General features: G+C 36.0%; 1 protein-coding gene across 1 annotated transcript; it reads right to left on the reverse strand.

Moving 5' to 3' along the window:
- Positions 1 to 3,358: 3,358 nt before the first annotated feature.
- Positions 3,359 to 7,649, reverse strand: LOC131060187 (multiple organellar RNA editing factor 8, chloroplastic/mitochondrial). The gene is made up of 5 exons (XM_057993337.2): positions 7,184 to 7,649; positions 4,831 to 4,928; positions 4,671 to 4,736; positions 3,730 to 3,927; positions 3,359 to 3,637 (listed from the first exon to the last, which is right to left on the reverse strand). Exons 1-5 carry the CDS (start codon positions 7,594 to 7,596, stop codon positions 3,630 to 3,632), a joined length of 783 nt encoding a protein of 260 aa, XP_057849320.2. The 5' UTR covers positions 7,597 to 7,649; the 3' UTR covers positions 3,359 to 3,629.
- Positions 7,650 to 22,695: the final 15,046 nt, after the last annotated feature.

Consider the following 22,695-nt stretch of genomic DNA (forward strand, 5'->3'; position numbering starts at 1 on the left):
ATGACAAAGTTTAGTGGTCCTCCCTCTGGAATATTCTTGGGACCTATGGATTTGCTAAGGAGTGGATTCAGTGGGTCATGAGCTGTGTTACTTCTACCTCATTCTCTATTATGATAAATGGGGAGCACACTGAGCTTTTTTGAGCTTCCCATGGACTTTGGCAAGGGGAACCTTTATCCCTGTATCTATTTATTCTTCTTGTTGAAGGTCTAGGGAGATTGGTGAAAAGTAATGTTGAGATGGGTCTTATTCATGGGTGGAGGTGGGGAGATGGTTTGCCTCCGCAAACCAACCTGCAATTTGTGGACAATACTACCCACATATGGCCACAGTTAGAGAAGTCGTCAATTTGCACATGGCTTTGGATGTTTATCTTATTGCTTCTAGTCAATTGAAGAATGAAGATAAATCCTAAATTTTCTTCTTCAATACACCTAGGCCTATTTAGCTGAGGATTGCATATATCATGAGGTTTCAGATTGGGTCTCTTCCTTTGACTTATCTTGGCATTCTAATCTCTTCCGATAAGATCCCCAAAGAATCTTGACAGTATATTCTGGACAAATTCCAAGCAAAGGTTGATCACTGAACCTATAGATGGTTGTCCTTTGCTGGGTGTGTTCAGCTGCTTAAATCTATGGTGCAAGCTCTTCCTCTTTATAGATGTATGATTCAGGAGGCTTTGATGGGTTTTGTTAAAGAATTGGATTCTTTGGCAAGGCAGTTCCTATGGGCAGGCAATTTGTTTTCCTCTAAATGGAGCTTGGTTAGGTGGGATATTGTGTGTAGCCCGAAACAACTAGGGGGTCTTGGTTTGAGGCAGTCATCATTTTTGGGTTGGCGATGGCTACAAAGCTTTATTGGAGGTAGTGCGTGGAACAAGATAAGATTTGGACTAGAATTGTCTCATAAGTATCTTCATGGGATTTCGAAGGATGACATTCCTAGATATCTTGTAATGGGAAAGGTTTGGTGATTTGGGGTACACTCAAGAAAGGGGTGCGTTGATTAAGGAAGACTTATTTTGGATATGTAAGAGGACATAGGCTCTTTTTGGGTATAATTCTTGGGACGGCTATCCTCCCATTGTTTCTCAATATCCTAACCTTTTGGTTCTCTGCCAACGGTTCCTTGAGGTTGGGTGGTCAAGGGTGAGTGCTTTTAAAACTCTTCAACCTTGTGGGCAGATGGAGATTGCTAAGTGGAAGGCCCCAAGAGACTGGCATGTTGTTGGTTTGGAGTGTGATGTGCTCCATAATATTTTATCTGGTAGACAATGTAGCTCCCTCAAGGATAAAGATAGTCTTGCATGGTTCCCAAATCCTAGGGGTGTTTTTACTATTGCTAGTGGTTATCAAAAGTTGTTGGCGCATAGGTTGAACGGAGGGGAGGTCCAATGGTGGAAGCATGTGTGGAATAAATTATCTTGGCTGAAGTGTAATTGTTTTGTGTGGACTCTGGCTTGGATTAGATGTTTGACTTGGGACAATATTTAGAAGCATGGCTTTTATGGCCCCTCTATTTGTGCTTTGTGTGGTGCTAGTGAAGATGATTCTTCACACTTGTTCTTTTGTTGTCCCTTTTCTTTGCAGCTTTGACCCTTTCGGTGGGGTGTGTGGAAACACCCGTGTGTTCATGCTTTGTCCCTAGTGGAATTCTAAAATAGTTTGGGTAAACCTCTTACTTCGACTTCTTTCTTCCATATTGTTTGGAGTATTGGGCCCACCTTTATACTTTGGTAGATTTGGTTGGAGCAGAATCATAGGATTTTTTGGAATGATAGGTTATTGGTTCAATAGGTTTGGTGTAGAATTGTTGGGATGATCCAAGAGACGATGGAAGCCAAATGTGTAGTGATATTTCCTCTTGATAGGGGGGATGCTGAAGTTTTGGATAGATTGGGTATTCAAGGCTTGTCTCTTGCCTCTACCTGTGCCAGAAGAAGTAGAAGTGCGAGAAAGAAGGTTCAATGCATGGGTAAATGGCTGCCTCCCCCAAAAGATATTTTGAAGATCAATATTGATGGTTCCTCCTGCGGCAATCCTGGACCTGTTGGGATTGGTGGGGTTGGTAGAGATTGTTTGGGTACTGTGGTTTTCTTCTTCTCTGTCCATATAGGGCAATAGGTTAATAATTTGATGGAAGGCTTTGTGATTCTCTATGCTTTTGAGTGTGCCTATACTTTAGGTTGGCATAAGGTTATTTGTGAATTTGACTCAAGTTATTGTGAATTTGTTGATTGGACGAAAGGTGATGGATGTTAATTGGCAGCTAGCTTCTATTGTTCATCAGAATTTGCAAATTAGTTCTTTGATGGAAAAGGTATCATTTGTCCACATTCCGTGGGAGTGAAAAAGGGCTGCTGATTGTTTGGCTTAGTGGGCTTCGGAACATGCTAGTGATTAGAATATTGAGGGGTGGGGGCATCTTTCCCGAGTATTGTAGGTATTTGGATAGGATCTTTGCTGATGATATGGATGGCTATGGTGTTGGGTGATGTTGGTCCCTGTTTTTTTGTAGATTCTCGTGCTTAATTCTCCTGGAGCCTTTGGTTCCTTGATTGCTTTGTTTTGATGGGTTCTGGATTTCAGTAAAGTTTTTACCCCTTTATTCAAAAACAAAAATAACAGTTCAAATTTCTAACATGCCAACCCAAACCCTTTTTTCATACAAACTTGATTGTTTCAAATTGCATATGAGCTGATGGGAGTAAGAAGGAATTCATATGGTGAAACATAAAGTCTTGTACAACCTGAACACAAGTTCGTTACCACTGATAAACGATGGAGACAAAATACTAGTCTTACTGTTCAATACGCAGAATAAATGATACAGCCGCCCAAACCCTTGAACACAGTCAATAAGCAACGTCACATGCAAATACAAAGGGCAAACACCAACACACACAAATGGAACCCATGACCTGTAACTTCATAGATGGTTATTCATTCAAACAAAGATGACTTTCAATATACTTTCCGAAACTATAAAGACTTAAAAACTGGCAATAATGGAACTCATGATTTTGTGAATATGTATATCCGTCCTAAACGTTGCAAATTAGAAATTACTGTTTTCTGTCCCAAACAAAATGCGTAATTAAAAAGTACTGAATAAACCAATCAACAATACTAGCAGTTTAGCATGCCCTACATAATGAATAGTTAATATTATATTGGACCAAGACTATTTGAAACTACCTTATCCTCAACAGGGAACATTGGAATTATTTTTTATACAAGTAGAGAGCGGTTTGCCAATATTTTCAATTCAAACATGTCTTATATACTAATTTTAACGAAAAAAAAACTTGCACGAATCCTAATATTTGAGACTGGTGAAAAATTAATCCAATGGCAACATTGTAATCCATAAGGAAAAGCTTATATTATAGACATAATGCCAACTAAATACTAATGACCAGTCAATTTAAACTTACACCTATCCTTCATATATCTTTCAAAAAAGGTAATACACATCCTCTTATCCAATAACTAAGTAGGAAAAAGCATAATATGCACTGCTTAGATGTCCTCCTTGACAAATATGCAATTCCAAATGGTTGGCATGACCTTTAAAAATGCCTGACACGAACCCATGGGCAAAGTGCCAATTTGAAGATGTTATCTTTAGTCACCTGCTTTAACATCGACAAAAACTATAAGCCAGGTCTTTTAGATACTACTAAAATATGTCCTGATTCATGGCAAGATAGAATTATTCACTTACCTTGTGGTGGGCGTGGGCTAACATTCTGCTGGTAATTCATCTGCCGCATTTCTCTCCGTCTCTCAAAGTTCCTTGATCGGTCAGAGTTTCGTGGTCTATCACTGGATCGTCTCTCATTACAGCGTGCATTATTCCTCACCCATTCTTCATGATACTTTGGATCATATGGAACAGCTTGTCCGTTAATAAAAGGCTCTCCTAATCAAAGAGCAAAATATAGTTTAGGCCAATCCAAAACCAATATAGACTGAAATATATATAATGGAGGCAAGCCTGAAAATTGCAGCAGATTATTTCATAAAACTCTATAGTAAATTGTTTTCTGACAAAAGCTTAACATGTACTCAAAACAGGGAGAGCCTGTAGATACTCCAGTTTACACGTCCAAAATCATAACTTAACCAACAATTGAAGAAAAAATTACCATAGCAATAGAAACATGCCACACAGCCACAATATAAAAAAGAAATAAATAAAGACCAAAAAAGTTAAAACATATAAATAAAATATTTAATCATGCTAACTATTTTCCCTGCACCCAATAGGCATCAAATTACATGAACAAAATGCTCATCTCTTCCATTATTGACTCAGTCAATACCTTTAACACCCAGCATGACTGAACTTGAAAAGCAATTAGAGACCCTAACCTTGTTTAGTACATTATTACCCTTGTTACCATTCAATATCTGAACCTAGCAACAATAATTGACCTTACAGCCAGCTATTATCAGAAAGCAGATGGATGGTCAGTGCATGAAAAATTCATATATATATATATAAAATTGACCTTACAGCCAGCTATTATCAGAGCAGATCAATGGTCAGCGCATGAAAAGTTCGTACACACAATAAATATGAGCACATCCAACATGATATTTAAAAGAAAAATGCAATCTAGCTGATAAACATATATATTAAGGAGTAGAAAACATCCTCACCTCCATATGACTTTGATTTCAAGTCTATGTAGGAGTCAGGTAGCACCCAGCTAACATTAGGAACATCTGCAATGCAGCAGAAAATCCCAAGTAAAAGTCCTGATATGACTGTCAAAAAGGAAGTAAAGAAATATAGAACAAAACATCAAGAAACACACACGATTAAGCTTCTGACAGAGCTCTTCTGATACATTGCAGCCAAACGCATAGTAATGCTTTGTAGAAACAGAATAAATCTTCATCCTGGCTTCCTCCTCACTGCAAAATAAACAAAACAGAAAATGCCCACTCAGAGTGAGTACACAAACCCTTGAAATCAAAGCCTGTCATACAGAAACCTCCTAAATGTAATTCTTGAGAATTGTCAACCCTTAAACTGTCTCAACCCGACATACAATACCCCATACCTTAATATCCAAAATGCATCAAAATCCAACCTCGAGGATCTCAAAGCCTGCAAAACTAGTCACAAGGACTTGTAACCAAATCTTTGTACTCCTACAACCTCCCTGTCTTGGAGATACACATAGACGAACATCTCCAAACATTACAATACTTCAGCTGGCGTTTCAATTTACTCCCCATAATGTCCAAAAATCAGAAAGTTTCCTATATAACTAGAGGTAAAGATAGTGGTTTAGATCGCTGCCAAAGCAATACACCAACTTGTTGCACGGGACCCCCCTTTTCAGTACAGGTAGGTTTGACAGTTCAGCAATTTCTGGATTCAATCATATATATATATATATATATTGTGTCAATATATAAATATAAATATAACATATTATTAACTCTTTATGTCGCATCCTAATAGTTTCCAGCAAATGTTATTACCTGCTAGCATGATCTAGCTAATCTAGTTAGCAGTCTTGATTGTATTGCTGTGTATTTCTCTACCTTCATAATTCAATGTCCGAGTGGAAGTTTTGATAAATCTACAGAATTCGAGTTTTATTAAAAATAGTGCTGCCAACAATCTGTGTCAAATTGCCTATTAGCCAACAGGGCTAAGTCCCACTATTCATTTTATGAACCTGTGATACACGAAACTTTGTTTTTCTATGGAATGAATTGTTGCTGCCTGCTGATTTGTCTATAGCAGCAATTAAGTCATTGGCAGTTGGCAATGTGCTCTGTGAACAGCTGTTTCAATTGTAATTCCGTATACAAAAGAGCGAGGGTAGGCAGGAGCAGCAGTGGATTCAGTTGATCCTGCAAAAGCAGGGGTAACAGATAGTTGGGTGAGATGGATAACTAGGGCACCGTATATAGTATACTCTCCAGCACCATAAGCATCCGTATTCAGTGTTAAAGTTTTTGGATCTGTACTAAACACAAGTTTCAAAGCACCTTTTCTATAAATGTTTCTCCAAGATTCAAAATGCACCATAATCTTTTTAATGACTATTTAATGAAACAGTCTCTGGAGAATGTCCTGCCTCCCCTAAGGTGGTCAAGGGATGCATGGGCATCCCCTACATGTTTCCTTTTTCAGAAATGCCCCTGTTGTATTTTTCTGATTTTTGTGACAGGCAAGGATGTTTCTTTCCCACACCGAGTTCAGAATGTCTCCATTTGTACAGTGTTGGGATTTAGATCCCTGTTACAGTCAATCAATAAACTGGGATAGAGGACTAGTTATAAATAAGTGATCAAAAGCAGTTTTAGTAGTGTAGACGTATAATTTTCCTGCGTACAAGTAGCACTATTAAAAGAAACATAGTGAACAATACGCAAACTTCAACATACAAGATATGCCAGATTTGCATGGCAAATCGTATAAGAAAAAAATTCATCACCAAAGGATTGTCAACAGATCTCTTCACATAATCCCAATCAGTTGGCTTACAGCATACTCTTATTCTGCAAACATATTCATCTATATCAACCTTCCAACCTTGGTACATCCATAAGCACAGAAAGTTATATCCACTAAACCATCCAACAAGGAATTCCAATCATTTAACCATCTAACTACCACATAACATGAAGTCACAAAACCATAATATGACCATATCATGATGTCAGTAAGCCACACATTACATGTAACATGACCTCCCCGTATGACTAACCACTGCACATAATAAGTCGCTAATGCTCACAATTGGTCAAATGTTGTTGACCCAATCTAACTAAACTGTGTAGTTGTCTTCCTACACTGCAGCCAAACACTGCCCATGGCTTACAGTGGCAAAGACAAACTTCTGGTGAAACATAGCTGCCTGCAGTACCTCAAGGCATCTCCCAAAACACAATCAGGTCTTTGATTATCATCAATTGTTTTCCAACAATGCTGCAAGTACCCCTACACTATAATATACTAAAACTTTGTGAATACACTAAAACCCACCAAAAAACCCTAAAAATCCTACACTCCAAAATTTCAAACCGTCAAAACCCATCTCCAAAGCCCTACGTAATTACATTAAATGGGTTGAAAAACAAAGATAGAAGTGCAATAAACCTGTCACGACCCTTATGTAATAATTGAAAAATGAGGAAGGGTTCCTTACCTTCCAACAACTTGGGCTAGAGTCTTGATATAGAGATCGATGATTTCATCTCTGGTCATGTTTTCCCGGGGGAGCTCCACAACGATGAACCAGTGCTCGTAGTCACAGCCATCCTGCAAAATGGTCTCCTTGGGAGGCTTGTTGCTGAAGTCGGGAACACGGTCAGTAAACGATGACGTTGCCAACGAGCGGCAGCCACTGTTTCCAAGCTTTTGCTGGGAAGGAAGTTGCGGGATCGAAACTGCTCCCAGAAAACGTCCGCTGCGAAAAGCTACAGGTGGCGCTATTCTGCCTCGTACGGCCTGAATGAACGCCCTGCCTGAATAAACCAATGCCCTGTTACCCAACATTTTTCCTCCTTCCTCTTGAAAAAACAGCCGCTCGCTCGCCAGTCCCTTCAAAATTCCATGCATATAACTACACCCCGAACTTGATATGGTTTGGTTTTACTTCAAAGAATTGCTAATAAGGCTGGGTCCCATGAAGATGATTTTCCAAATCTATTTTTTCGTGGGAATTTGTTTAGGGTATAAAGATGATTGGAACGGAATTTTGAATAAGGGCATGTTCCCATGCAGCTGCTTAGCTTATTTTGGCTAGTAACGGCTACTCAATATTTTTAGGGATTATTTGTGAAGCAACTCACCTCGTGAATATTTATCTTTGCTGCTTATTTTTAAGCAAAACATCTTAAATTTGTATTAATAGTATTAATACTAATTTGTGCACATAAAATTTGGAAAGAAAAAAGAAATAAAATCTTTAAAAAAAGAGGGAAAGAAAATTGTGGAGCCATGTGGCATTTTTATTAATAAGCAGCCACTGCTTATTTCCAACCCTCCATTTTTTTCCATAGCTTATTTCTAATTCCTAAACAATAGATGCCCCACCAAAATAGGGAAAGATTCTAAATTATCCCTTTTTGACAACTTTTAAGTTGCATGGGAACACTTAACTGCTTAAATTTAAGCAGAAAATAGAGTTAAGCAGCCACATGGGAACATGATGTAATAGCAGCTTCTATTTTTCAGGGTTGCATAATTCAAAAGTAAAATGGGAATGGGGTTAGAAATTGTTCTACTGGTTTAAAGTTTTTTCCCGACATTTGTCAAACATTTTCAAATTTTAAATCCCTGTAAAAAAAAAATTGAACTGAAAATGATTTTCCTTTTCTTTTGTCTTTAGACTTCATTCGACCAGCTCCCTTCAATTTGAAACTTGAACTTTTAACTAGAACTGCACTTTAAAATATTCCTTCAAAATCTTAACACTATCTATTAGAGCCTCCATCCATAAAACCCTAGCCTAGAAAACTATGGTCTCCACCTTGAAATTTCCATATGGGCTTATTTAATTTAGAGCAATTTCACCACGTTTTTTCATCATATATATATATATGATAATAAAAAATTGGTAAGCACTATAAATAGGGGTAGTTCTTTTTTATTAATACTAAAAAAGATTACATAATAGAAACCAATGTCGGAAAAATCTAATCTCAACACTATAGTCTAAGATCCTGTGAATTTTTGTTTGAGAGAACAGTTACGGATTCTCTTCTATGAATTAGATCAATATTGATAGGTCATCCCTTTCCATTCCATACTTGAAAATAGTCTAGGCTAACTACATTTCTTCTTTATTCACTTACTTTTTCTAGGTCAAAGGTTCTAGCTAGCATTTCATTCATTGAGTCCTCCTCAATTTCATCTAAAGTTGTAGATATAGTGGTCCAATTATATTTCAGCACCAGTTTGCTTCCAATTCAATGACCCCATACTCTGGAACCCAACATTTGAATGATTGGAGAAAAAAAGTGTTTGTAGATTAGTCCATCATGGACATAAACTAGCCCACAAAAACTGCCTCCCACCACCAAGCACATCGCCTACATGATTTAGTCATTCTTGCACAGGAACAATCGTCTGCATTGTTCCTCTTTAGTCTCCTCTGCACAGATGCAACCGACTCCAAAAATGAACACCATCTTAGCTCTTCTTCTTCTTTACTCGATCTCCCAAAACTTGATCACAATTTGCAGCTTATGCATTCTACCATGTTGTCCCATATTTATGCTTTCTCTTCACTATGTCATCATGTTTCGCTACATAAAACAAATACTGATGAAATTTTTTACTGCTAACCCATTCCATATCATCTGACAAAACTAGAAAAAGTATTTCAATCAAGAATGTAGATCTACCATTCCCGATATCTCAGAAGGACTAAGATGTCACCTCCTACTTGATCTTCTGGTTGATAAATATATCCAAGATTCAAAAAACTAGGTCTATAATTAAAGCCAATAGTCGTATTCCTCCATGGTAACCACAACAACCCCCACCATTACCCTTTTTGATAGATTTGCAACCTATGTTATGTCTATCAATCAAAGGAAACATCACATAGAATCCCAATGTCTATCCAAATTGTCAACCCCAAATCTATTCATAGATTTAACTAGGGGTACTTGCTATTGTGAAACCCAACTTTTGCCAACCATGATGTAACAATACCATTTTGTACCCCAAAAAACACCAGATCACAGTTTGAGGAGGGTCACAAGAGGAGCCAAAACCAATTCAGAAACATGAAGAAAGGATAGAGATTGGAGTACCAACCTTCTTGCTTCCATAAAACTTGAAATAATTGTATGAATGGCATGTCAATTTGCGTCGTATATATGATATTTCAAAACTATCCACGACCATCCTAAAAGATATATCATTCTTATCCAATACTCGACCTTGGAATGTTTGCAACCAACAAAGAATCATGGTTAAGGGCTCTAACCAGATCAGACCACCTATCCAAGGAAGCTTCAAAATTTTCTCATCATCTAAATTAAATCCCATGTTGGCAAATAGGATTGTCACTTTGTTGAATTCTCAATAGACATGGGAGATATAGGTATCGCCAAGGTTGGGGAGACACTTAATTAATACTATTAACTTGTGACTTGAACAACTTCCAATTACAAACTTGATCCTTACATACTATATTAATACATATATGGGAATCCCCTTTAATGATGCAGGAGCATCCCTGGTTCATGGCAATCATGCATCAACCAAAAACATTTTCTTTCAATTTGTTTCATGTTTTTGGCAGTTTCAACATTTCTTTATGCGTCTCTTTGCATTTGCTCTCTAGATCTTGTGGAGCTAGATTTTTTTGGGGACATGTTCATCTACCTTATCCTAAGTCTGCAGGATGTTTCGATCTTTTTCTGTCAAGTTATCACTTCTAGAATCTGAGACAATTTTCTAGCTTAGAACACCGGAACCGCTTGGACCTATTTGCTATTGGCGAATCTTGTGGATCGTTTTCGTAGCTTGTAGAGTTTCAGTTTGTTGTTTCCAACATTCCTTGGTGTGTGGCCAACCTTCCCTTGGATCTGCACTTCCTTCTATGGATTTTTTCAAAAGGATCCCTTTGGCGGAGACTAACCTGGTTGTTTTACACGTTTCATCTTGTTCATGGGCATTTGTTCCATCTTGGGCCAATGTGGATCATTCTTGATCATATAAATCAATGTAATTAAGCATTTAAGAAATCATCTTTTAGAACATAGAAGAATAATCATAAGTTAGGAGGTCTGGAGCTGGCACGCATTCTGACTTGAGCCCGGATATTGTAATGAGCATGTATGTAAACACCCCTGTATTCTGAATCTTGTAAGCTTGCATGTTGTCAGCAGATTGTAACTGATTTCATGATATGATACAGTCTTTTATGCATTGCCTCCATCACATTGTGTTGCTTCTGCTGTGTTAACTCTTGCTGCACGATCCAGATTGTTCTCTTTTTAGGACTCTCCCTGTCATGACTGCACCAAGTGATATCAGAGCGAGTTTTTGTTCCGAAGATTGCAAAGTCCTGAAAGATTTTGTTGTAGGGTGACAAATTGAGGATCTGACCTGCAGTTGTAGAGGACTTGCATAAAGATGGCCCAAAGAAATGCTAGAGGTGTTTGAGCGCATGGAAATGCAGACCCTGTTGTGATGGAAATGTTGAGAGGAATTGCAACCCAATTAGAAGTTGTTGAAACGACCCAGAGAAGAGGTTGGCATGTCAAAGAGATATGTGATGATGAAGAAGAAGAAGTGGCTGGAGAAAAAGGAGTAAATCCATCGGTGAATGATCCGAATGAAGAAATGTTTACAAGAGCATTGCCAAGAACAAATACCAGACCACATTTTACCCCACCGAATTATGATGACAAGTTGGATTCGGATGAATTGTTAGATTGGATCATGGAGATGGAAAAGCATTTTGGTTTTGAAGGCATCGCAGAATATAGGAAGGTAAGATATGCTTGCACTAAGTTGAAAGGTCATGCATCTCTTTGGTGGGAATATTTGTAGGTTGAGAGAAGATCAAATCTTGGGAGCGGATGGTTAGCAAGTTGAAATCAAAGTTTGTGCCTACCAGTTATCAAGTAAATATGTTCTGGAAGTTGCAGATCCTGAAGCAAAAGGAATCAAGTGTGAAGGACTATACTGAAGCATTCTACAAGTTCAATATTAGATCCAGACATATTGATGATGAGATCGAACAAGTTGCTAGGTACCTGAATGGGTTGCGGTTGTCTGTGCAAGATGAACTTAGTCTAATCAAGTTGTAGAGTGTTGAAGAAGCTTATGAATATGCCCTAAAAGCAGAGGAGAAGTTGAACAAAAGACATCAGCAGAAGCAGAGAGGCAGAGGTGGAAGGTTTTTAAGAGGAAGATTTCAAGGAGGAAGAAGCTATTCTGGAGGAAGAGGATCTTGTGTAGATTATAGTAAAGACAAGGAAGTTAGCAGAGATGGAAGTGCATATCGGAAGGATAATAGAAACTTTTACCAAAGGAGAGAACCTGATGGCTATCAGAATGAGGGTTATGAAAAAGAGGACAAAAGACAAGCTAAAAGGGTGTTTAGAGGAACTGCTTTAAGTGCAAAGGAGAAGGACATCATGCTTTTGAATGTAGGAATGCAGAGGGCAATGGGAGAACAACATTGGTCTAGAAGAAGACCACACTGGATTAACTAATAAATCAGAAGATGGAGAATTGTTGGTGATGAGGAGAGTTTTGTGTCATACCGAAGATGATGAGGAGCCATTGCAGAGGAGGAATTTGTTCAAGACCAGATGCAAGGCATCTGGTAAGTGTTGTAAAGTCATTATTGATAGTGGTAGTTCAAATAATCTTATTTTTGAAAGAGATGGTGAATACGATTAATTTGGAGAGATTGAAGCAACCCAAACCTTATCAGATAGCATGGATTCAGGATGACCATAAGGTACTAGTAAGTGAACAATGTTTGGTGAAATTGAAAATTGGAACTTATCATGATGAAGTTTTGTGTGATATTATGCCTATGGATATTTGTCATATCTTGTTGGGTAGACCTTGTTGGTTTGATAAACATGCAATACATGATGGGAGAAAGAACATACAGACTATTGTTGCAAATGGGATGAAGCAGACCCTATTGCCCTTTGAGGAGCCTTTGAAGAGTGAAGTTTGTACAAGTGCTAGAATTTGTTTGGTGGATGGAAGGAAATTCCTAGATGGGATGAGGGATGAGAATGTATGTTTTTCTATAGTTCCTAAGAAAACTAAAGATCTGGAGCATGAAGGTGTTACCTATTTTCGCTAATAAGCTCAATCAGGTAGAGATTTTATATTTTTATGAACAAAAAGGTGCATTTTTATTCTGATGTATCACATTCATGTGCATAAAGAAAGAACAAATTATTACATTATCACATTGTAGATGCAAATGCATAAGAGAGAGTGCACAATTTTTTTCAAAAAAAAAAGTAATCTTTATTGATAATCTAGATGAATGATGTCTCACACAAGCCATGAGACTAACTCTTATAGTGCAAGCAAAGAAAAACATTATGTATTTATAGAAGCAAAGTATAATTAAATTCACATAAGGAATGGTGACTCATCATTGCCTGAATGACGAGTCTTGTCTGAGTGGCTTTGTGTCATCCTTATTCTTATGCCTAGCTTGCATTTGGTTGTTGCCTCCTTGTTGCTCCTGAGTGCTTGCATCTGAGAGAAAACAATATTGTTAGAGAAATGAAGGTCATCATTCATTATATGCACATGCATCTACAAACATATAATCTTATCCTCATGTGCACCATAATAGCTAGCATGTCATATAATCCCAAGAAAACAAGTGCCAAATCAAATCACCAGGAAGAAATCATCGGATGCTCATTTTTATCTAACTTGTTTGTTCATTGTGCAAATACATGAAAAGTGATGTCGTTGTTCATCAATTTACAACATGTGGAGTAAAATGTGGCTCCCACAAGGGTTGAGTCCAACACGCTGACATATGAAAAGTCAAATAGTGCAATTACAAAGTCTAGAACATAGCATCTTAAAAGCCACAGTGAAAGCACATGGAGTAAATTTGAGACAAAAGAGAAAGACAATGAGAGTAGAGATTATTCTTAGATGAAACAAAGATAGTGACATCAAGCATATATATAGTTTTATATCAGCAAAAGGAAATATATGCATGAATGACAGTGCTACAAGGTATAAAAGTCAGGGCAACTCATTTATAAGAAGCTACAAGAGATACAAATAATTGAACAATGATCAATGCCATTCATTAACAAAGCTACAATTTGCACCATAACAGCAGCAATGCACAATGTTTGTTGATAAAGCACAGTCACAGTATGTCAGTATCATAGTCATTCATGATCAAAACAAAAGTTGCAGCATTGAAAAAATATCCATCTCAGTCTAAGAATACATTTAGCAGTCCCCAATCACAGAGTATACAGAAGATAGAGATGATTTGTAGTACTTTCATCGCTATGACCAACCAAAAGGGAATGAATTAATCACAGAGCAACCTTAAGCTTCAATGACAAAACAATAATGCCATGAGATTCTTGTCATTGTTATGTGGCAAATAAAAACACAAAGTATGCACAAGTAAAGACAACCAATGATGGAAAGAAGAGTACAAAGTGACCTCACGAGATAAAGTGAGGTGCAAATAATAAATGATCAGATGCAATATCATTGAAGACATAAATCTCTATCAATTCAAGAACAATATTGTCCAAGTCAAAATAACAGATTGTAGTTGCAGAGACAGTAAAAGAGACTTCTTCACAAAGAAAGGGTAGTTTAGGGAGTGATGAAAGTGACACAAACAACATCAATTCAATGGTCATTCATAGTGACATAAGTGAAGGATTAAATTCAGTCTCACACAGTCATAAACAACAATACCAATTATTTGAACTTCCAACAAGATGCATAAAATAGTCCCTCAAAGCCTTTACTACAGTCCATGCATAGTGAAGAGAAAGGAATACATAAGCCACCTCAAGTTATTGGGCCTGTAGCAACAAGTGTAGTCATTTAACAGTCCAAGGCATAAATTTGGGATTAAGACAACAAATTTTCTAGAGAAAAGTAAGGTTGCAGTGTCTAAAGATTATCAATGACAGTCATATCACATGAAGAGATAAGGACTTCTTGCTTTTGATAGTTCCTTTTGATAGTTCTGATACATAATGTAAGTAAGATGCCAATAGCTAACAAGATGAGAGGGGGGGGGGGTGTGAATCATACAAACTTAAACTTCCATAAAAACAACAGATTCAACCTCGGTAACTTATACTTCAGCAATATAACCAAAACTGCCAAACATGCAAACTCATAAGCATATAATCATCATAACACTCATAACACCAAATTTAACGTGGAAACCCAAATAGGGAAAAACCACTTTGGGATTTCGGACCCACTAAGAAATATACTCTTCTAGAGTATGCTCGGTTAAAAGCAAATCCTGTTAAAGATTACAAACACATTGCTAGATGTGACCCGGTTAAGGGATTTCCCTCAGATCTGTTAGGACCTTCACTTTGTTATAAGTGACCTTGTCAAAGGATTTCAAACACTCATTTAGAATGTTACCTTGCTAGAGGGTTTACATATAAGACTGTTCAATCCACTCGGTTAAGAGATTTTCTGTCACTTACAAAATAACAGTAATACAAATCTATTTGCAACTTCACATCTAAAATGCTAAAGCAGATTCTTATTTGCTCAAAACAATCTATTCATAGGACTTATCTTGTCCCTCTGCTAGGCTTTCTACTCTATAATTCAAATAGGTCTTCAAGCTTCTGTGCTCGGTAATCGCTATGTAGTATCCCTGTGCATACACTTGCCCGCATACATTGTTTATCAACAAATTCTTATTTATAAACAATTGCTAACCGCTCAATCTCCTTGATCACATTTCCCATGATCTATCTTCGCCATCAGATCTTCAAACTTGACCAGGTTCAATGTATCCTTCAATCTAAAAATGTTTTACCTTACCTCGGGACTTGTAGTCCTTTCTTGGAACTTGCACAAGGTTAATGTGGTTCAATCTGCGCTGTAGATCTTCCTGTCAATTTTCCTTTGCCATAGATCCTTAACAAACTTCATGCATGACATTCTAATCATTTATACATTTCCAGCCAATCATTTTCCTTCATTAAATAATGCTTTTATCCATCCCATGCGCACTGTCGTAACTTGGTTGCAACTCGGTAAATACTAAACTTTACTCGGTGGACATTCCGCCTTCATTAACTGATATCGATAACCTTAGGGTTTACCGACTAGGTTCTTTGCTCAGTGACATAGTATAGTATAAACCTTACAATCAACAACATATGTAGAATATCAAAACAATCTAAACATCATCATCTCATCATTGTCTAACTCGGTAATAGTTGCCCATTGAATAACTTATTCCTCCCTTTATTCATCACATTCTTTCTGTGTCTTTTACCGACATCTTAATTCTCTTCTAATCAATCTTCTCAAGATATGGCAACATCATACTGAATCAGATAATCAATCTCTTGACATCAATGACAAAATAATGTTATAAAGATAGTTATCATCCTTCTTTAGTTATATCAATAATCTTCAACAACCTTCTCAATATCCTTACTGAATATCAACAATCTCCTACTATTGAAATGCAAACAATCTTTCTTACTGTAATGCCAACACCTTTATGGTTTTACACCTTAGAATAATTTAAAGCTTTCCATCTGATGTACCAGTGAAGACCAAGGGCTCAAATCAATAAGACTATCAAAGGAGCAAATACAGTGAGAAGTATTCATTTGTCAAGAAAATGACAAATCATAAGCTAAGAGCAGACATAGTTGGGTATTGAATATCCAATCATAGAGGTGGAAATCATGATACACCACATATGAGTTATGATGATTGAAAAGTCAGTAAGAATCCATAGCAATAGCAATAATTGAAAATCATATGGTTTGAAGAGAATTGATAGCTTACTATAAAAAAGAACAAGCATAATATAATCCCATTATGTAAGCACAACCAAGGGCTTAAGAGCAGCATACATGAACACACTAATATCGGGAAAAGAGTTTGTAGACCATGATCAATTGAGACAGTGATATTGTAGAATCTCCAACAATAGAGAGTGCAAAGAATAGTCCATGGGTACCTGAATAGTGAACACAATGAATGACATTCATATCCAAAAAGACAAAGATCTTTCCAAAAGGGATTGTGTATTCACTCACAAAGGTAGATCTCAATACAAGACATAACACATAACTCCATTGTTCAAACACAGTTTGCACTATATGATATTGAAAATTTCTCCACAAGAGTCACATTCACAGTAATCAAAGGCGGCCCAACAATGATCGTCACAGTCCAACAATGACTCATTGCAGGCTTAGATAGTAATAATAAAGCTAAGACAGTCTTATTGGTGATTAAAAGAAAGAAAAAAGTCAAGACTTTATCTGATTTTTAGGATTTTTTTAGTTATGCCCCCATTATGTGAGTCTATTATGATGTGATGACTAACAAAATGCTTGTGAATACAATGATATTAAGCATGAACTACGCTAACACAATATGCATGATGAAGATGTATTTCCTATCCGAACAAGGATGATTGTGTGTGTCTTGCATTCTAAAATGCACTAATTGAATTAAAAGTGCGAAATGTTTCGGAGATAGGAGTTCAATCTATTCTCAGAAGACCTTACACCATCTAATTTAACACACCATGTAACTAAGATTTAAAAATCGAGATGTAGAAAAATTCCCTACAGATTCTTGAGACTTTGATCTTCTTTTGCCCATGTGTGTGCCATTGAGTTTATTCTGACTCTTATATCCATTAGAGACCCTTGGAATCCTATGTGACTAGCTACGTGAGTTATTCTGACTTCAAAAGGATCCTAGATAGAGCCTCGCTGCCAGTCAAATGTCTATAGCCCTGACAAGGTTATACACTACAATCTCTCAAATATTGCTCCATTGCCAACAAACATCCATAGCCCTAATGGAGTTACTCGCATGTTCCCATAGTTAAGCTTTTATTGCACTTTTATGCGTGATATTTCAGCTATATATCATTTCTCTTTTGCCTTGATATTTTGATATCGATTTTGGCATACTACTTATTTCTTTTATTTTCTTGCCTTGACTTGTAAGTAATGAAACCTACTTGGGTATGACGATTACAATGACGCTGAAGTAGAATTTTGGATTTTTTACTAGCCACATGACCAACTAGGTATCTATAATGACTTAGAGCTATTGATTAATGTGTGAGGTATATCAATTGATAGATTTTGGGTAACAAGACTCAATAGTGAAACTTCTACCCAAACATGGATAAAGCTCAATCACAAGATGACGTTGAAGATGAAAGACCTAAGGCTTCCTAAAAACTTCATGTACCAATATCTAGGACATGAGATCACCTTCTCTCTTTTTAGTGTAGACAGGTGAATGAATCAGACAATCGCCTTGTTTTATTGATGAAACTATATGCGAAAGTAATAATGATATGCAATTATATGTTGTGCAATGGTAATATGCAAGTAACTATGATGCACTCTGAAATGGAGATATGTGATGCAATGCAGTAAAGAAATATGCAAATGCAGTACTGCAAATTTAAATGAACCCATCCCTTAGATGTAATATCTTTTTAGGTGCATGTTGTTCATAGGGTCGGGGAGTTTTGTGTAGGTAGTTCATTGGTTTGTGTTTGAAGAGTTGGATAAACCTTTCCTTTTCAATAGGATATTCAGTTGGGTGTATTTCATGTATAGTTTATGCTATAGCCTCATTATTTTCTAACCAATCTAGCTATGGTAGATTTTCTTGCCCCAGTCTATCAAGTGCCAGTGTATGAGACAAAGATTTATATCCTCATCAAATTTAGGGATTGCTGATATCATGCAAGCCTGATTATCATAGTGGCTTTTCAAGGAATTTAGATCTATTTCGTTATCTTCATAAGTGATTCCATCATCTACTAGTGGGAGATGGTCATAAGATCTGTCTATGTCTCTCATGTTGCTACTATGAAGAGATAGGTATTTATAGTCATGCAAATCAGTTATTGATCCTATTTTGGTTATTGAGATATAATTCATTCATTGGATAAAAGATTTTGGCCCTGTAGTTGTGACATTAGCGGGTGTTATGTTTGTTTTCATTGATGCACTTGAAGAGGATGATGGATCCAACCAGGAGTTGATCTCATTAAATGACGACACACATACAATTGTTGACAAGTTTCCCTATGCAATATGATCCGGATTGGCGATTTCATTGATATGGGTTTCATGAACAACTTGTGTAGAGGCATTGAGATCATGAGGGGGACTGGGAGAAATGGTAGGTTCATTTGGTGAGAGAAATTCTTGTGAGGGACATGGAGGATTATGACATGGAGATGAAGGGATGGAGGGATCTTGATAAGGATCTAGAGAAATAATGGGATCTTGATAAGGATATGAAGGTGAAGGGATACTTTGATCTTGACTTGGAAAGGGATTATTAGGAAGGATGGAAGGGATAACCTGATCTTTCTTAGGAGGTTGATGTTGGATGGGACTTGAAAGAACGTATTTCTCTTGAGATAAAAGAATGAGGGGATCATCATAAGCTTTTTGGTTAGTGGGATCTTGATCAAAAATTGGGTAGGATGGAAGGGTTTGTTCTTGATCTTGATTTGTTTTATGACAAATTTCTTCTAGATTTGGATTATCCTCTTGACACGAGGAAGGAGTTTGGATATGCATGGGAGATTTTTGGAAGGTTTCAACACTTTGGCCTAATGAAAAAGGATTTTGAATGAGACTCTCTGAAGTGGGTTTTTTTGGAAATGGAATATATGGTGGCATTGGATCTTGAATTTCTGAAGCATGGAAAGGACTAGCATCATGACCTGGATTAGATTGGATTTGTACGATGAATAGCCCTTGGGAGATTGTGTTATTGGATAGAGATGGTGTGGACTTCTCTTGTGTGACTTCAGGGGATGATGAAATGGTGGATAGATATGGTTGATTTGGACTTTGGTTGAAAGGGGTTTTAATGTTGGGTTGATGTGATTGATACGATTGATTTGTTGGGTTGAAAGAAAAAGAAGGCTGACATGACTTTAATGTTGGTTGAACTGAAGTAGGAGTGATTTTATTGAAGAATGAAGGTTGGCTTGTTTGAATGGTCTCACAAGAGAAGGAAGGTTGGCCTGATAATGATTCCCTTTTGATTAGAGGTATCATGGTTTTCACTTCCCTCATCATTTTTTCTAACCAATCCCTATGGTTGTTAGAACTAGTCACGTCTCTCATTTGTTGTTGAAAAGTCCTAGTTTCTTGAGCCAAAATTTATATGGATGATGATGGAATAGGAATGGAAGGGATGAACTCTTCACCTTCCCTATGAAATGCATAATGCCATTCCATGATGTTTTCTTGATTGGATTGGACCTAAGATCGCAACAGATAAGATGTTTTCTCCATCCTTCAAGAAATTGAAATTTTATTTGATTTGTTGAGCTTGACAAACTTGTTTGAGTTGAAGTTGGGTTTGATTGATTTCTTTGATTGTGTTTCAGACGTTTGAGGTAGGACATACTGAAAATGATTACAACACATCAACAAGTAAGAAGACACACATTAAACTGAACAAAAGAAAGCATGTTTGATAGGATCTTTTCAAATCCTTTTTGTTTTTGGTAGGATCTGTAGACACTAAAAAATGGTCAACACTCGTGTCTCCTATTTTTAACATATCATGTGCATAGTCTTTAATTAAACCCCCTTTTACTAACAATTATATAATGTCCTAAATAAATAAATAAATAAATTTATTTATTTTTCCCCTTTGTCCATAAATTAAATAAATTCATTTTATTTAATTAACTAATTCATAAATATGAGAAATAAATTAATAAATCATTTTTTATTAATTTTCATATTTATCTTCCTCCAAAATAAAGATAATTAATAAATTTTATTTATTAATTCATATTTATCTTCCTCCAAAATAAAGATAATTAATAAATTTTATTTATTAATTCATCTTTATTTCCTACATTTCTTAATATTTTATTCTTCCATTTTATCCTTTTATATGGAAATATTTAATATTTTTAATTATTAAATCTTTTCATAAATCCTCCCGATTTTTTAATTTGGAAACTAATATCTTTCCTTGATTTTCAAAAATCAATCGCAATATCTCTTTAATTTTAATTTTTAATTTAAAAAATGAGGTATGCATTTTCAAAAATTTGTTTTTTTCTTGCGAGGAGATAATTAATAAATCTGATTTATTAATTATTTTATAAGAGGATATGTTTATTTTCAATTCTTCTATTTATCTTTTCAAATGAAGATATTTAATAATTTTTAATTATTAAAATATTTTTGATATTTTCAACTTGCTAATTTGGTATTTATGAGAAGGTAATTAAAGGTTTTATTATTTATTTTCATAATATCTTCTCATTTGCTTTCTTCTATCTTCATCCTTCCCTAAATGTTAGCTCTGTTGTGCACCCAATCTTGTCCGTTGATTGTTTTTAGTCTCAAATCAATCTTAGTCATTCAATTAATCCTCAATTTTTCTATAAATTGAGCTCTCATTGCTCATTTTCAACAACCATGCTTCGAGTATCCTTATGTTGTCCAATTTGCTATCATTTTACCATTATCTTGCTTTTCACTTGCATTTGCTTTGTAGGCGAGATCCACAAATATCAATTTGAAGGAGAAAGAAGAACAATGGAGGAACAATGAAGGAACAATGAAGGAACAATGAAGGAGACTCTAGCATTTTGGTTTGCGTTTCAGTTTTACAATATTGTCGTCATGCCTTTGTTGAATGTGTTAGGAATATTTTTATAGCATTTAGGCTTTCGTGGTTGGCTTAATTTATGCTTTGATGTATTTTCCTGATTTCCTACATCAAATTTTCTAGTGAACTCGACGTGAAGTGCATCTAATTTAATATTTTTCTGTGAGATTTTTTATCTAATATAGGTTCCAGAAGACCAAATTTCTTGGTTTCTTTGCTCGTCACTATTTTTGTGCAGGTTTTAGAAGAGCTAATGTGCTTGTTGTAGGGCTTAATCGATCAAAGGCTTAAAATTGAACAAACAAATTTCACTTAGTTCCTAATTAGGATTGGATTAATCTTTCCTTTCTACTACAAATCACACTTAGTTCCTAATTAGGATTGGATTAATTTGTCAATTTCATGCAACAAGTCTCACTTAGTTCCTACTAAGGATTGGATTAATCTTTCCTTTTTGCTACAAATTGCACCTAGTTCCTAATTAGGCTTGGATTAATCTTTAATTTCATGCTACAAATTGCACATAGATCTAACTAGGCGGTTAATTTTTATTTTAGTTGACAAATTGCACATACTCTAATTTGGTGATTAATTCATAAAACAACTTTTTGATTTGCATGTTGGTTTTTTTGATTTGCATGTAGCTTTTTTCATTGCATGTCACTTTTCTTCGTTTGCATGTTGCTTTTTTTAATTTGCATATAGTTTTTTTTCATTGCATGTCGCTTTTTTTTGCTTGCATGTTGCTTTTTTTAATTTGCATGTAGCTTTTTTCGTTGCATGTCACTTTTTTAGTTGCATGTTTGTTTTTTCATATTACTTTTTGCTTGCATGTTGCTTTTTAGTTGCATGTTGCTTCTTTTTTTTTTGTTTTTTTAGTTGCATGTTTCTTTTTGGTTTTTTATTTGCATGTTATTTTTTAGTTGCATGCTATTTTTTTGCTTTTTGCTTGCGTGTTGTTTTTTTTTGCCTATTGCTCTTTTTTACTTGCATGTTTTTATTTTGATTTTTGCTTGAATGTTGTTTTTTTGCATATTTCTTTTTCTACTCAACTTAGAGGTTTTGTTTATTACTGATTATTGGTGTAGCGCTTTGGAAAACGTTAGGAGAAGACATACTTTGAAACTACTACCTCATTTCATGCAGGACGCATGTCAAAAACTTGAAATTTGAAACAAGTGCCTTCTTTTTCATAGTTAGCAAACATTTGGATTTGGGCATTAAAAAGAACCATTTTATTTCATTGTGTTTACTTTGCTTGGGCACACTTGTGCGTGTGAGTGGTCCCACAGTTTTGACACACACTATTCT

The sequence above is a fragment of the Cryptomeria japonica genome, chromosome 1 (assembly GCF_030272615.1).
Source record: "Cryptomeria japonica chromosome 1, Sugi_1.0, whole genome shotgun sequence".
Taxonomy (NCBI): Eukaryota; Viridiplantae; Streptophyta; class Pinopsida; order Cupressales; family Cupressaceae; genus Cryptomeria; species Cryptomeria japonica.